The sequence below is a fragment of the Prionailurus viverrinus genome, chromosome A1 (assembly GCF_022837055.1).
Source record: "Prionailurus viverrinus isolate Anna chromosome A1, UM_Priviv_1.0, whole genome shotgun sequence".
In the NCBI taxonomy this organism is placed as follows: Eukaryota; Metazoa; Chordata; class Mammalia; order Carnivora; family Felidae; genus Prionailurus; species Prionailurus viverrinus.
This window is the reverse complement of record NC_062561.1, coordinates 28,886,326-28,904,418: the sequence shown is the minus strand read 5'-3', so window position 1 is coordinate 28,904,418 and position 18,093 is coordinate 28,886,326. Positions and strand designations below refer to the sequence as shown.

The following is an 18,093-nucleotide window of genomic DNA, read 5'->3' as shown; positions in this document are numbered from 1 at the left end:
GGGGCACCTGGGTGGTTCAGTTGGTTACACATCTAGCTCCTGATTTCAGTTCAGGTCATGATCTCATGGGTCATGAGTCTGAGCCCCGCACTGGGCTCCAGGCTGACAGTGCAGAGCCTGCTTGGGATTCTCTCTCTCTCTCTCTCTCTCTCTCTCTCTCTCTCTGCCCCTCCCCTGCTTTCTCCCTCTCTCTCTCTCAAAATAAATAAGTAAACTTAAGAAAAGAAAACATTTTAAGAGAGTAGATGGGGGAAATATTCAATGAATTTAAATGTAAACCCAAAGCTTATTTTTTTAATGAACCATATAATAAATTTTCCTCATTACATAGTTTTGACAAATAATTTTACAAATTGAGAAACAGATGATTGCCTCTACCACAAATATTCATATTCTAAAAAAAATGATAAGGGTTCTTCTTTATAATTTTAGGGTAAAAATGAACTGAATTAAAAAAGAGGGAGAAAACATATAGCTTTCAAACACTAATCCAACCCCAGCCTTCACATCTCTGTTCAGGGAAAGTCAGGCCCAACCTGGGAGAATTCAGGAGTGAGATTCTAAAGACTTCAATCACTTCAAAAAGCTCTGGACCAGAGAGGTTCTTATGTTGGCATATTTGTGCCATTACCACAAAGGGGTTATCTACACAGAGGGACAGGCCTGGCAGGCCAGGATTATTTTGGGTCTTATGTAAGAAGTTGAGGGATGGGTCTTTCCAGCTACCCCAAACACTGGGCTAATATTTTATTCATTAAAATCATTTAAAAAAATTCTAGAAGCATTATCTATTTTAAACACTACACATTTGAAAACAGCAAAGTTTTTTTTCCTTAATTCTGGAATGATAAAGAAACCATTAGAGGATTTCTATCATTCCCTAAATCACCTGGAAGAGAAAAGAACAGAATAAGAAAACATTTTATTTTCTCAATAATTTGTATTTAAATATCTATTCCCCAAATGACATACGAATGAGTGTTTTCCAGTTTAGACTGAAATTCATTGAAATCTATGGGATATTTACAAATCCCTCTCAAAGGCTGAAATACAACTATCATTCAGAAAAATAGAGTTGAGAATATTCATATAGTTGGATTACTAACCAAAGGTGAGTCTTCGTATACAATCAGTCCATCTTTAACAGAAGGCTGAAGAGTAAGGCTTTGTACTGTGGTGTCCCTGAAGTTAAACCGAAATATTTTATAGTTAGTAAGAAAATAAACAGACATGAATAAAAATATAGCACAGGAGGACTTCTTTTTAAATTTTTATTCACCACCCACTTTTCTCAAAATGAATAATAACAAATGAAATTCCATTTAGCAACAGTATTTTGTGGATGTAAATATGAATTACAGGGTTTGGAAATCAATCCAGGTTTACAGATTATCCAGGTTCTTTACTTCTCCTTTCCTTTCTAGTAATTTCCTTTGTGACCATTTCACTCCTCAAAATCACCTCCTGAGAGGGAGGAGGAGAAATTAAAAACATATATATTTGCATTAGAGAAATAATATTTATATTATTTGAAAGGAATTTTGATGGTGACTTTGGTGATGACTGGCATCCTGACATGACCAATTAAGGCAAGTGTATGAATTCCACATTCTGGCCCAATCTGCCCACAGCATGTGCAAAAGCCAGACTGTCTTACCTCCCTCCAGCAACCACAGGCTTTTGAACATTTCTGCTAGGATTAAGACAATCCATTCCATTTTCTTAAATCTATTTGCTAGAGTGTGCCAGACCTTCCTTTAGATCAGAATATTCAAATTATTAATAGTGAGCTCTCTTGATGTTATATACGTTCTCACATGATGAGATAGGAAATTCGTATCATCTATGAATTACTTTTACCAAAAATGTGTATATAAGCTGCAGGTGATAGGTAGGTCCAGACACATTTAAGGGGATCAATTCTATATCTTCATCTTCTACATATATGTTCTCTTTAAAATAAAAAATTCTATGGCCATCTTGATCATATCACATAGAGAACTAAATTACTTTTAAAATGTGAGTAGCACTTTTCTTTATAAGAATTGAAGGTTGCCTTTTCAAATTTCTCTATCACTTATCAAGTAATATGTGGAGTTATATCTGTGTTCTTTTGAGTACCTACTATGTGTGAGGCCATACTTGGAATGTGAACTTCAGACCTTAGTGTTATAATATGCTTCTGAAACTTCTCCCCAAATGCTAACATTTATCACCATCTATTAAAATTATAAAAAGTGTATTTATTTAAAAAACTGATAAATACTATATGACAATGACAAACCAAGCAAACTTAAGATATCTTTCAAGTAAGTTTTTGCTTTAGCAAAACAAATTTAATCAAAATAAGTGAATTGCTTTGACAGGCAGCTGTGGGGTAGTAGAAAGAAGACATTGGAGTCAGACCAATCAGGATTCAAATTCTAGTTCTTATCACTTATTAGCCACCTGATCTTGGGTAAGTAATACAATCCACCCAGGAGGATCGATGACAGAACACTTGGAAAGTACCTAGCACAGCATATGGCAGATATAAAGAGTGTAACTACACATCAGCCTTACCAGTTTGTTATCATTATTTCTGCTGTTAGGACTGAAAGTTCTTGCCTGTCTAACTTCTACCTGATCTTCAGGTCTTGAGTGTAGATGGTGTTTCTTGGAAATCCCCACCATGACCCTTTCTAAAAAGACCAGGTTAGGTGACCCTGTTGCATGTTCCCTTTGAGCCCTGGATCTCCTCTATTTCAACCCTTAACACACTATATTCTAATTACTTATCTTAATATCTTTCTACATAGACTGTAAGATTTAAGAAGGTAGACCATATCTACCTGTCCCTCATCCAGTTCCCTGCATTTAATGGATATCTGGCACATAGAATGCATTTAATACATATTCGCTGAATAAATGAATGCATGAATAAAATGACAAAAACGCTAAAAGTTAAAAGTCAACACTGTGGCTTATAGCACAACATACATTATGTGAATTTCCAAATTTATTGGACCAGGGACCTTTTTTTTTTTTTTTTTAAACAGAGAATCTGGAACTATAGAATCCACTTCAGTAAATGTTGGGTTAGATTAAGGCTGACTCTACTAGATATAAGAAATCTTTTTTATTAATTTATAAGTGTTTATTAGAAAGTACAGTCAAATTGAGAGGTACACTTGTAGTTGACTAGTCAAGGGAGTATGGAAGACCTTGTTTACATCCATCATGGACTCCAACTGAGTTGAATTTAGACTTATTGTAGTAACTCCTCCATCAGTATCCTCACATACCAGGGCTTGAACAGGTATGTTGGCAATACAATTATTGACATTTATAATTTCTAGACTACCTAACTTATCTGCACCTAGCTTGAAAGGCTTTTCCCTCTAATTTGACTAAATGGCAAGTGGCTTCTTGAGTTAATTCCCTGGAGTCTGGTCTATTGCTCTTCCTGACCTCTATTCCAAGCTCCCACCCCAATGATTCTGGCTCTCATGGGTCTGATACCTGCCTTATTATCTACTGCTTCCTATAGCCCAAGCACTAACACTTTACAAAGAATCGGATACCACTTTTAATGTTGGCTAAAATTCAAATTCAGATGTGTTTGAAATAAAGCCTTGAGGATGTTAAGAAAAGTGAAAACAAAACATACGGTGACAATTTATTGGTGCTTATCCACTTTTAGTATGAACACAATGTTTCTTATGCAGTGTAATGATATCTAGTCATATGTCCATTTTCTCTATTCCTGGGTCTTACAAGTTTTCTATAGGACATACTTTATGCTATCTTCTGCTAAAAAATTAATTTTTAGAGTTTTAAGCAAACAAGAACACAGTTTAACTAATTTCCCTTAAATTCGTTGTTAATATTCTAGCAATACAGAAGGGGGGTTGGGTGAGGAAGAGAAACAGTGTGTTCACACAGATTTTTATAGCTATATAATGAATTTCTCACTTCATTTGTCACATATTTAATGGGCAACAACATGACACCTTCAAGCACCAAAATGGAAAAAGGAACTCTTGTATCATTGTCAGTGGGAAGGAAATTCAAGCTGAATTCCAATTTTAAAAAGGCAAATGAAATTGTTCTATAACACTTGAATTCTGATAAGATACAACTTGCCAAATTAGATTTATCAAAAGACTTTTGTGCTAGAATTAAAAACCAAAGGTTTGAGGGAACATGCACAAATCAGATGATTTCTAAAAAGGATTACAAATGAGAATAAACACAAATGGAAATCATGGCTTTCAGTGGAGTAGTCTGTGAGAAAGAGGAATTTATAGAAAAAAGGTGGTTTTGTTCTGTTCTTTTTATTGATCTTTCATCATATACATCAAAGGAAAAGCAGAGGTTAGCAAAATGTGTAAAATGATATGCTATTAAAAAATGGATTGGCTTATATGTCAGTTAAGTTTCACTGGTGATGTAAGAGTGGCAAATAACCTACTATCTTTGCACAGTATTTAATACAATAAGAGAAAGCTTGTTTTTCAAGGTATCTTACAATATCATAAGTTTCAACTTAGTGAAGTGATAAGGTAACCATTATTGTCACAAGCAGCATATGAATTGACGCTTAAAGCCAATATAATGATTATTTTTCTGAAAAGTTGATTAAAATCATTGCTCTGTGTTTAGGAGCATCTTGGATCAAAAGATAATAGTTCTCCACACAAATAGGCAATAACCCTAAGAGAGTATTTTATTTGCTACAATTTCAATTCTATTACAATTTGTTCCTCTCAAGAACATCTCTGAAATATAAGCTTATAAAAGTTTAAATAGAATTAGTAATTTCAACAATAGAGAAGAGAAGGGAATTTAAAACACATCTAAATCACATTTTCTTAGCCTACGGCTTAATTTAAAAAATGGTTTTCAGTACATAACTATTATCTGTAATGCTTGAATTAATTAGAATGTTTAGCTAATCGCTGACATAAATGTTCTCACTTCTCACTATCTTGCAAACTAAAGTTTTCTATCAATTAAAGCCTGTGTAGATAAAGGGGCTACTCAAAGAAATATGGTGCTAAACTCTATTCTTTTTTTAATTCTGTGATTAAAAAAACTTTTTTTTAATGTTTATTTATTTTTGAGAGAGAGACAGAGCATGAGCAGGGTAGGGGTGCAGAGAGAGAGGGAGACACAGAATCTGACGTAGGCTCCAGGCTGTGAGTTGTCAGCACAGTGCCCAACGCGGGGCTCAAACCCACTATCTGTGAGATCATGACCTGAGCCTAAGTCAGATGCTTAATTGACTGAGTCACCTTAGAGTCCTCTTAATCCTGTAATTTTAAAGTTTTTTTTAAATAGAGTTATTAATGTCTTGATAGTAATTTAAAATCATTCTACATGCAATAAAAATAATTAAGTTGTATAAAGACTAGGTTTTTGTCAAAATAAGGAAAGAAAATTGGCCTCTGGAGAGCAAGCACAATCTGTTCTTGAAATGTTGCTTGTAAAGGAACATTAAGCTAATATCTGCTAATTTACTGAAGAGCAAATGATCTCAAAATAGTGATGTTTATTTTAAAAATGATATTTTAGTAAGCTGTGTTGAAATTGGCTTATGGTTAGCTTTCTTTTAGAAAAGCAATAGTAGTTAAACATAAGAGTGAAAGAAGAAAGACGACATATAAGAGTTTCAAATAGCTAACAAAAATTATCTCTAACTTTATGGTTCATTAAATAAAATTGGCTGTAGGAATAGACTAGTCATTAATAGAAGTGAAACATGGGAAAGGAAAGCTGGACCATGGCACATAGGAGACACTTAACAAATATTTGCCAAATATTTCTAAATGAGGGAAGGTCCTGAAAATAGAAGTAAATAGTAATTTCTGCCAATAAGAGATAAGCATAACATTACCCACTGAGAAGTAACGCTGCTGAATGATATTGCCAAGTGGAAAAGAGTTCACGGCATCATCAAGAATATCATTTCCAAAGGTTTATTTTAACTATCAATGAAATGAAGGTAAGGGACACTGTTAATTTTCAAAAACAAAACAGAGTGCTACTTAGACATAGCTGAGGCAAACAAACGTTAAGTTGTAAACAATGTGTACAAGCGGTCTGGGCTCCCTCTTGAATAGCAACACACCCTTTCTTACTCTTGCCTGTAAAAGGCAAATGTATTTCCGCCATGTTGGAAGAGAAACTTCTCAAGGACGTCAAACAGAAAGGGCCACTAATATAAGCAGTGTTACCATACAATACAAAAAAAGGAAGACACAAATTAACTGTGATTATTGCAGTGTTTGTTAAAAACCACCACTGGCCTAACTCTGAGTCCAGATTTAGACGTTGGTCAATCACTTCACCTCTTGAAGCTCAAGATTACTCGTGTCTAAAGAGGGAATTAAAAGAGAATAAATGAGGGAGCAGAGTAGAGTAAAAAGCAAGGAAGATAAAGTGGAGACAGAAAGAATATTATTGTTATATGTGCTCTGAACGCTTTGAGGGAAAAGTCTTTTTAATAAGATAAGCAAAATATTATTTCTGCCAAAGTGACTGAAAAGACTCCAGCTCTTAAAATAGCTGTTTTGGAGGACAAATAGTTTATTTAGCAGTCAATCACTCATCACTAATGTGTCCAGATGCAAAAAATCCTAACAAACCATAAAAGAAAGGAAGACATTAGGGGGATAATATTTATGGAAGGAAGTCTACTGTGATGCAACACTGTTCTCTTCAGGGGTAGCTTCTCACTGGGAACAACAGGTAGAAAATAGCCACAGCAAAGTAGTTATCTGATGGAAGCTAAACATTTCAAAATATGCTTAGTTTTCAAAATCTACTTCCCTCCCCACATCTCCTATCACTGTATTAACACTTATTTAAAAAGAAACTCCTCTAATATTCAAAGCCATGCTGATAATCAAATCTCTTAACAAAATCTGAAAGATGTGAGTTGTCTAATCTTTAAAAATAAATCTACTAAAATGATATATTTAAAAACTGGATCTTTTGTCTTTTCTCTGAAAGCTAGGTTTCTGGCTTGGTAAATTTTAGGAACTCAAGATGACCTAATTTCTTTGTGGGAACTTCATTTCCTCTTTTCCAGCCTTAAAAAGAAAAACAGTATGCAGGTCCTTTATTACCCTTTGCTCCTAACATTAAACAATGCATTTTCTAATCAGTTCTAAAAAAGGAATAGAAGAACAAAAATGCAGATTAAATGCAAAACTAATGAGTGGGCAAAGATGTACACACAGATGAAACCAGAGCGTGAGGCTGGGGAACACTGTGTCCACTGAGTAAAGCTTTACCAGAAAATACAGTAATGAGTAGTTTATAGTTTTTAAAAGTCTCATTAATTGGGTCACAACAGAAAAGCATGAGAGAGTCAAAAATTAATGTGAATATCTTTTCATATCAGGATATTATCTACTCTTTTATTCAATAAATTTGTATTCAGCATTTATTCATGGGCATTGCTTTGGATGCTGAAGTATCTGTGAACAAAATAGGTAGAAATTTCTTCCCCTGATGAGCTTAAACTCATAATATACTTAAGCGAACCTAACTCACCATACTAATAATGTACCATCTTTGGTACAGTATGAACTGGATCTTGCATGAGATTAAATATCGAAAGATATTTTACCAGAGGCAATTCAAAGAGAGAGAGAGAGAGCACGCGCAGGAGGGGCAGAGGGAGAGAAGGAGAATCTTAAGCAGGCTCCACACTCAGTGTGAAACCCGACGTGGGGCTGGATCTCAGGACCCTGAGATCATGACCTGAGCTGAAATCAAGAATCGGACACCTCACCAACTGACCCACCCAGGCACTCCTGAAATACCTATTTTTGATCACTAAGACAAATGAGAAATAGCCTGCTGCTAAGGAAATCCATCAGAAGACTTAAGTCCACCAGCTCTCCGTGAGACCGGCTTAGCATGTCTCTCATGGTTAACAACCCTAAATACATTTTCCGTGTAATACTTATTGCCTAAAACTCACTATGTAAGTTGCATTTTACATATATCATAATATTATTTGGTATATTATAATCATGAATTATTTTTATCCTCATTTCTGACTGTTCATCAACTTGAAAAAACTCACAATGCTCAGTGTTAAATTTATCACACTTCAACTACTCAAGTCAAATAGAAAATAGCATGTAAATAAGCATTATATTTGGAGAACTCTTCAAGGAAATCCATGTTTAAGTTTTCTGTAATGTACCTATTTTATGAAGTTTTTATGATAGATTTTCTCAAAGGAAGACGTTACTGAATCATAAGAAAAATGAGATATATAACATTCAGAAGCAAAAGTTAAAGAGTTCATTCATTTCAGTCACAGCCATTTTCCAGTATCATTTTAATGGCAGAGAAGGAACAAACACCTCCAAGGACTTAGAGGTCAGGGGACTGGAGCAGAGCTCTAAGCACTTCTTTCTTCTTTCTTCTTTCTTCTTTCTTCTTTCTTCTTTCTTCTCCTTCTCCTTCTCCTTCTTCTTCTTCTTCTTTTTTTTTGCGATCTTATGTTTTATCTTAAAATTTGCTGGGGATTTTGAAAGCTATTCCATAACATACCTAGGTGTTTCAGTACCAAAATGTTTCAGTCACCAGTAGGAAGACAGCAACAAAGAGCTGAGCCAACACCCGCAGGAAACAGGGTTGAGCTGAAGACAGTGGACAATGCAGAGAAAGTTCTGCCCCTGGCCACTTTTGCTCTTCTGGTATCTATCATATTTCTTGAATCCAAATTCAAATAAATGAATGATAACTTGTTTCTCACTTCTATCCTTCCACTTGAACTAACTGCTTGAAAGGACTTTATACTTAAGAAACTTTTTAGTTGTTCCTATGACTGTCCTTCACTGTGAGGACAAGGCGTACCACCTATACACAAGGGGATATCACCTATATATCTAGTGCCTGTCACCACACCTCATACCTTCTAGGCACGCAATCAATGTTCACTCAAAGAATGAATGAGGCAAGAGTGTGTTAAACAAATATTACATATTTCCAATGTATAAGGCAGACTCTTAGGTATGACGATTATAAAAGATCAGAGATTCTATTCTCAGGAAGCACACATGACAGAAAGATAGATGTAAAACAAATATAATCCATGTCAGAGGGTGATAAGGGCAATAACAGAAATTAAATCAAAGTTCAGTGAGAACACAGAGGAGAAGGCAATTAATTCTGAGTAAAGAGAACAGAGTGTTGATGATTCAATATGATTTTAACTGATAGGTATGGGTAGAAAATGCTTCCAGACAGAGAAACAGACAAACATGTAGAAGGTCAAGATACAAGAGAAATTTGAGGGAACAAGAGTATGTCTAGAATATAGTTGCACAGAAGGCAGTCGAGCTGGCCAGGTGAGGTGAGCCAGAGTGCACAGTTTTCTTAAATATCATGCTCAAGAGGCTGATTTTCATTTCATGGAAATGAAGAGCCAATCACCTGTTCATTTCCGAGAGAGGACTCTCTAAGCAGATGTCTCAAAGATGGGTGGGAAGGAAGAGATATTGCATTTATTCATTTGTTTAACAAATGTTTATGAAACACCCACCATGTTCCAGACTTGTGCTGGAAGGAGGCAGTTCAAAGACCCATCCTTGCCCTCAGGGAGAGCTCACTGATCAGCCAGGGAGACAGAAGTGGGAACACGTAATTGTGATAAAGAATGACATGTACAATAGTGGAGACTGTTCTAGGTCAGTAGCTCTAAATATACTATCAATCAAAGTTTTTTCTGAGAAGATACACTGTAAAATATATGAAAACAGTAACAAAAACTGAGCCAACTATGGAAAACAATATCTAAAAAATGCTCTTGGACTTTATTTGTTGATAATACAAACAACTTTCATTCTTATTAAAAATTAAAGGATGTTTTTGGGGGCACCTGGGTGGCTCAGTCGGTTGAGCGTCTGACTTCGGCTTAGGTCATGATCTCACAGTTCGTGAGTTCGAACCCCACATCGGGCTCTGTGCTGACAGCTCAGAGCCTGGAGCCTGCTTCGGATTCTGTGTCTCCCTCTCTCTCTGCCCCTTCCCCACTCATGCTCTGTCTCTGTCTCTCGAAAATGAATAAATGTTGAAAAATAAAATAAAATAAAATAAAATAAAATAAAATAAAATAAAATAAAATAAAATAAAGGACATTTTTGGGAGAACAAAGTGGTTGATATACTTTATTATTATATGTGTGATTAAAAGGTCTAATCCTAAGTTCAGTTTATTTCAATGCCTGTTTTAATGGTTATTATAGCTGAAAATGAGCTCACAAAGATCTACAGATCCAAACAGAAATGCAGCATTCACTGCACCCCTATAGCACGACATACACTTTTCACTCATTTATCAAACATACAAAGGATTTTAGTACTATTAGGCTTGGGAATTTCCATCCTTCCTGAAGTCTATCAGTGGTTTGGCAAACAAATCAGTGCCACATTTTATATTTTGAACCAATGGGTTCAAACATCATTGAAAATCTTCATTCATAAGGCTTTTAATCATTTGAGGAAATTGTATTTCAAATTGTTTTAGCGCGTAGAAGAGACCTCTTAGGACTGTATGATCTATTTCTACATTTCAGCACTCTGACACCGAACGTGGGCTTTCCAGACCCGACAATCTCTTAAGTTTCTGTATACACCAGCTGGCTGTCTACAAGGTAATTCAATTCTGACACTAACTACACGGTGGAGCTAGCACAGATCCCAGTGGGTAAGGGCTCTGTTTCACAAGACTGTCCCCACTTCACTCACCAATTCCAAGTCTCAGGCCTCCCCTACTTTTGACAGACCGGCTCTGAGTCAGGGGTTTCCACGATCCCCTCCTCGGGATCCATAATTTGCTAGAACAGCTCACAGAACGCAGGAAGGCACTTTACGTACTACTCCTGATTTATTACAAAGGCTACAACTTAGGAACAGCCAAAAGGAAGAGATACAGAAGGCAAGTAATGGGGCGAGAGGGGCTGTGCATTGAGAGGACCAATGTCCTTTCTGGTCTCAGCACCCTCCCAGTACTTCAGCGTATTCGCTAACCCAGAAGGCCTGCAAACCCCACTGTTTGGGATTTTTACAGAGGTTCCATTAAGTGGACACAATTGATTAAATCATGGGCCATTGGCGATTAACTTAATCTTCAGTACCCCTCCTTTCCTCTCCCCAGAGCTAGGGAGCAGGGCTGAAAGTTCCAACGCTCCAATCACATGGTTTCCTGAGGAAATGGGGGGGGCAGTCTGAAGCTATCCAGGGCCCCAAGAGTTACCTTATTTGCATACAAAAAGAGTCTTCTCACTCCAGAGATTACAAGGGTTTTAGAACTGGGAAAGAAGATCAGTGTCATAACAGAAAGATACCCTTATTTCTCAGGAAATTACAGGGGTTTTAGAAGCTCTTGTAGCAGAAATGAGAATGAAGATGAAATACATTTTTCTTATTATATCACAATATCACAGGGTGATATGTATTATTTTCAGCAACAAAAAAGCCTAGCAACTGAAACACTTATAAACATCTGATTTTAAAATGCTCTCTCCAGAGATTTTTTAAAGTAATTATTTTCTATTTTACTGTTAGAGCATGACCTTTACCTTGAAGGACCAAATTAAATGTTTTCTTTTTTTCATTTTTAAAATATTTGTTTATGGGGCATCTCTCTGACAGTCGTTTAACACACATCAACAAACTGACCTCTTGACTTTGTAAAAGACGAATGTGTAGGTTTGGCAGATCTTTGAAATACTTTACAATAAAATTTTAAGTGAGACTGTAGTATAAAAGATTTTCATTGTTAGTTCCTATCTCATAACAAGATATTGAAATAATTCTGGCTTTAGTTTACATTTTTTAAATTTAAGCTTATTTATTTTTGAGAGAGAAACAGAGCAAGTGGGGAAGGGACACAGAGCGAGGGAGAAAGAGAATCTCAAGCAGGCTCTGCACAGTCAGCACGGAGTCTGACATGGGGCTTGAACTCACAAACCTCAAGATCATGATCTGAGCTGAAACCAAGAGTGGATGCTTAATTGAATGAGCCACCAGAGTGCCCCATGGTTTTATTTTAAAAGTCTTGGTTTTAAATATGGTATCAAGCTGGTGCCATCCTGTAGGACTTCGTGTAAGTCCACTTTCAACTTCTCTGCAGCAATGTTTTGTTTTGAATCATTATGAAGAGAATATTATTCATGTGTGGTGTCCTCTGTAACCTTACTCCAGAGTCTTTTCTCTTTTCAATCAAATCAGATGCACCATCTGATGGTTTTACTTACATAATTTTCTGTCGGTTTCATTTCATTTATGCTTATATTGTTAATACTATTTTCAAACTGGAGTTCTTTTTCAAGAGTCTTTAAAACCACTGTCCATTATGCGAGGGCTAGCTTAGTTAAAAGTAGGTTAAGTAAGACTTTCCCAGGCAGAGTTGATGAGAAAGGCACTCCAGGCTATAAGAGCTGCACGTGAAACTCAGGAATCATAAGCAGTTCATTTGGCTTAAGCATAAGTATGTGGGAGAAAAAGGCTGGAAGTAAGACCAGTGAAGCAGATGAGGCTCAAACTAAGGAGTACAGACTGGATGCTGTTGGCAATGGGAGTCATTAGAGGGTTCTGAGCAGGACAATAAGTTATCAACTTCATTCGCGGGAACAACGGGAAACATAAGAAAGATAGACTGGAGGCTGAGTTCTTAGCCAGGAGACTGCCACAATAATCTAGGCAAGAGAAGAGGAATGGAATTATGGCCCAGAGAAGGAGGGAAGGAGATACTATATCTATTTAGAAGGATGGAATTGAAAGGACTTGTTTACAACTCTGGAGTGCAGGAAAATAAACGAATGTAATAGTCCAGGCATGGCCTGTGGCTGTGGGAAAGGAAAAGAGGAAGATATTTAGGAGACCTTAAAAAATGAAGACATGATTTCATAATGAATGACTGTCAAGGTGAAGAGTAGGGAAAGACAAAAGGTACAGGGCTTACAGGCCAGATGACTGGATACAGGGCTCTGTAAGCACAGAGAGGAAATATCTATTCTTTCCTTCACCAATTCCATAATTAACACTGCATTACTGACACCTGCCATGAACCAGGTCTAGAAAGGGGGCTGGAGAACACTGAAAAAGAAGAGTTGGTAAGAAGAGATGGATATTTTGGATTTGAAATGCCCCAGAGATACTTACGTGGATATTTGTAAAAGAAAAATGCAGATCTAAAGCTAAGAATAGAAGAAGGGGCAGAAGATGTGGCTCTCACCTATATATGGATAGAAGATGATACAGACTTACAGACAGGAGGTTTAATTTTAACTGGCTCCTTACCACATACCAGGCACTGTCCTAGTTACATGTGACATATATCATTTAATCCTTATAATAACTCTCTGATAAACTTTGGGCTCAAAGAAGTTACCCAAACTCATGCTTTCCTTCAAAAATGTGAGGCTTCCATTTTATTTTAGCCCAGTTGTATAATAAATGGTTTCTGACTTTTGACACAAGGCATTCCTAAACACTGTATCTGAAAACATACTCATAGCCTGGACTGTAGCATTATTGCCCTGTAACCAGTTATGAGCAGAAACCGGTAAAAAGTGCTACTAGTTCCAGTGATGCAGCAGCAGAACTGAAGTCCTCGGTGGAAAATGATATCCAATTATATGCAACTGCCCCTGAAGATTGGTTAAAAATAAAACAAAACCCTCACATTCAGAATGCGTGTGTGTATATAATACAGAAGACACCTTTGTTGGTACGGAGTGCAAAGCTTGTAGTCCTGTCCCTTGTTTTATTCAGTTTCACTTGGCTATAGGCTCAGCCCTGCTCAGTTCCTGACTTCCTATTCTAATCAGGGGATAAGGCACATGACTCACTGGTATTGCCCATAGAGGTTATAAATCTGATATTTGGGTATTTATAACAAGTTGCATATACTTCTGCCTCTGTTCTCTCCATTTTCTGATTATCAAACCAATACTCCCCTGGGTATCAGTATCCCTGGTACCCTATTTCCTCTAATCCTATCACCCTGGGTCAGACCCTAGCTAGGCCTGGGACCTCAGGCTGTTGGCTGGAGTGTTATTCCAACCTATCACTAGCCCATGTTCTCACAGCTCACGGTCATCTGCAATCTTTTATGGATTCATCTTACACTGGGTCAATTCATCCACTGAATCTCTAGAACAGACAAAGCTACTGAAATGCTGGAATGTCTTATTGCAAATTCCACCACAATTATGAAGATGGTCATTGCTGCCAAGCTTACCCATTCACTCCTTATCACATCAGCCTTTAAAACATTTTCACATAATTTCCTTCACAGCATTGATACTTCCCTGTTTATTGTGTTATTTACTGCATATTTCCTCATTACCACTAGAAAGCTTCATGACAGAAATGACCTCAGCTGTCTTGTTCAATGCTGTATTTCTCAAGGCCTAGAACAGTGCTATGGACTGTGCTGTCCCTCAGTAAAGGTTCCTTACGGTATATGCCATTGGCACCCTGCACAGATCTCCTTTACCACCAAATACACCTGGCCCCCGGCTACTGCAGCATGACTTTTGACAACTCATAGCTGCACCCTTCTCCAAAGAACTGCCCTCCACCACTGGGGAGCTACTCTGCCCAGAAATGCCTGGGAGTTAGAGGGTCCCCCTTAACCTCCCCTAGGGGACAGCCTGTAACCAATGACTTACTGATATGGGGGCAAAAAAGGCTGGCCCATCTTGCTTCCAAATGGGATAGCTGAGCAGTGCCATTCATGCTCCAGAGCTCTCTGGCTGAGGCCAGATGGCCTAAAACCTCTCTTTTCCACAGCTGTATCCTAACTCCTTGGCCTCCCTGCAAGTTTTACCTCAAAGCTCTCCCTCTAAAATTACTTACACAAACATTTCCACCTCTGGCTCTGGTTCTAGAATACCTAGCCTAGATATTTCTTGATGGCCTGAAGGCATGAATGATGAAAAATGCAAACAACAATTCTTAGATTTTTCTAGCGATGTTCTTCGTTCTTCCTGTATGAAAAATTATAGCTACATCTCAGTTAATAGAAATTACTTAATGGAGCTGTGAACTGAGCAATCCCAGTGAGACACAAATCGGCTTACTTAATCTAAACATGTCATGCCAGCCCCGTCTGCTCATGTTGTCACTGTTGGCGTCATCTGGAGTGTCTGGCCACAGCAATACCTGCCTTCCTTATAAGGAGCCGCGCTTTATGAAGCGTTTTAGATTTTAATAAGTAAAAAGACTGGTGAGAAGTATAAGGCACCAGCTCAAGATACTTCTTCACTCTCCCTGCTTCTCAGGGTGCTGTGAGAAACCAGCCACTGATGCTAGCTGGAGAGGCCCAAAGAGAGAAGAGCAGATTAAGTGGTTGGGATGTGACGGTAAGCATGTTCAGAGAATCTGATATTGAAACAACTGTAAGTTTGAGTTGATTTTTATTACAGCTAAGGACTGAAACTTTTTTTGATCTCTCTCCCATCAGAGTATCACTAATTCTATAATGGAAGTCAGTGTGAGATAATAATTCTCTTAACAAAAATGTCTTTTACAAGTTAAAAGCAAAACACCCACAAAGGGTTGGAAGGTTATAGACTAAACTAACATTAGTGATTGACTTGAAGAAGGAGAGATAGGATTGGGGTGGTGGCTGAAGGGGACTTTAGCTCTAATCACAGTGTTTTATTTCTGTAAAAGGAAGAGTAGAATCAAATTTGAGAAAAATATTAACAGTTGTTAAATCTCAGGGGTAAGTTTGGGTAGGTGTTACATAGTTCTATTTACATTTTTTGGATTTTTGAAGTTTTTCTCAATCTAAAAAAAGTACATAACACTTGAAAGGAATGTAGCTCTTCTCTAATGGCAAGGGATGGAACAGAACTAAGAAAAAATGCACAAGGCACTGGTGGTTCTCAAGCTTATTTAGCTTGGGACTTAGGAAGTAGAAATGAAAGCTCCTCCTTCTTTCCAGTCTTCTCTTTCAAAATAGCCTAGAGCATGCTGGTCGCTGATTTTCCTAGTTTCAGGGGTGTGTGTGCAGCTTTGACTCAGCCACCTCTCTAACCCTCAACCTGCGGCGAGAGCACGAGAGGTCAGAAGCAGTGTTGGCCCAGGAGGGACATCACGTAAAAGGCCACGAGAATTAATTTGGTTAATGTTTTTATGAATTACCTGGGTGATGGTTGATGATACACCCCAGGGGAGGTATGATGAGGAGGCAAAGTCAGTTTAATAATCTGGAAAAGTGGTCAAGAAAACAGAAAAAGAAATTTCATTAAGAGATTACTATTGAAAAAATGGAAAAATATGGAAAACTGGCCAAAGGAAAGAACTTGGGGTCAAGTTGAGCAAGGATTAGAAATAGGATGGTAGAATTAAAAAAATGAAGCTAGTATATACATGGATTAGAAAGTAAGAAAGTAAGGCTAGAAAGTAAGACTTGTATGACAGTTTTCCACATGGCTGGTACTTTAGTAAGGAATTTACTAAAACACTATCATCACTAAAATACTGTTTGATTAGCACAACAAAGTCAAGAAGCAACACGGTGCAGTGATTAGAACACATGGCTGACCCCAGATTGTAAGAAGCCCGCTCTGTAACCTCAGCCAAGTTATTTAACTTCTCTGTCCCTCGGTGTCCTCACTGGCAAAACAGAGATGGGAATAGTACTGATCTTGTAGAGTTGCAGTGGGCAGAAATGAGTTACAATCTGAAAAGAGTTTACAGCAATGCTCAGTACAGAGTAGCTGCTATGTACGTATTTGTTAAATAAAGAAACCAAAATAATATGGAAATATAAGTGGATTTGAAGATCATCCGGAAAAGAGTAAAAAATTATTACAAGCCTAAAGATCTACATGGAAAGGTTGGAGGGACTGACATAAATCCTCTAGTGAAAAAGAGGCAGCAGAAGGCATTCTTAGTGGGAGAACTACTGTCCAGCTGCTGATAAAATAGCAGCTTCTAAAATAGCTTTTTCAAATTCATAATGAGTAGGGTGAGACAGGAGTATCTCAGAGGGTTTTGCGTAGCAGCTGACACGTGACGTGCCTCCAATTCTCTAATGCTCTTATCAGTGCTAAGGATGGCTTGATGGCTCAAAAATAATTTTTTCTATGAGACTTAGAAAAGCTTTCGGTTCTTCTATTTTCTGTCGATACATCTATTTTCCCTCTGGGACTTTGTGAATTTCTAAATTTATACTGTCATATTCAGTTTTCTTCAGCCTGAGGATAAGTCTTAGATGTTCAATTATGCTGTGCCCGTATCTTCCTCTTGGCAACAACTCTTGCATCTATGCACATACAACCCATGCCATACCACGCTGCCTCTCTCACCTCCTGGCTTTTAGATAGTATGTTTTTAATAACCATGATGTCCCATGCTCTGCTCTACACTTAGAAAACTCCTACTTTTCCCTTCACACTCAGTTTGAGTGCCACCTTCTCCAGACACCTTCCCATATCACACACGGGTACAAAGACTGTTGGGCACCTCTCTTCAAGGTTCCCACAGAACCTGCAAGTGCCTTTTTCATAGCTTATATTCAACACTGTATGGCAAATGTTGTAGTCTCACCCACTGACAAGCAAGCAAGCTCCTTGAGGTCAAGATCAGTATCATCATCTATAGGGCATCAGTGCTAAGAATCTAATAAATACAAGTTAGATAAATGAATTAATATCTAATGAATAAACCAGACTCCTGCCCTCAAAAAATTCCCTATTTAGATGGGGAGGCTTGACTGGGGAAAGTAGAGTGGATGGAAATGAGATATAGAAATTAACTATAATGCAAATCAGAGTGAGATAAAAAAAAAAGTGGGGCATGTAGCAAGAAACTAGTATTATTATTAGCTTGCCTACATATTTAAGTGCCTAAAATATGTCAGACATGTGAACGCTCCTTTCCATACATTCTCTCCTTTAATTTTCACAACCATCCATAATAATCTTATTGAATATTATCCGTAATAATAATATTGAAATATTATTATTTAAATTTGATAAGTAAGGAAAATAGGACTCAAAAAGTTCAAGGCCACCAAAAAGTTAATGGTAAAGATAGGACTTGATCTCTGAAACTCACGTTCTTT

General features: G+C 37.4%; 1 protein-coding gene across 3 annotated transcripts in view; it reads right to left on the bottom strand.

The window, feature by feature from the left end:
• Nucleotides 1-18,093, bottom strand: part of VWA8 (von Willebrand factor A domain containing 8) — a 363,734-nt gene that overhangs the window by 152,031 nt on the left and 193,610 nt on the right. For all 3 annotated transcript variants that reach the window (XM_047859419.1, XM_047859262.1, XM_047859340.1), the window contains one exon: nucleotides 1,107-1,182. In XM_047859419.1, coding sequence (XP_047715375.1) covers nucleotides 1,107-1,182 — 76 coding nt within the window. The remainder of the gene's footprint in view (nucleotides 1-1,106; nucleotides 1,183-18,093) is intronic.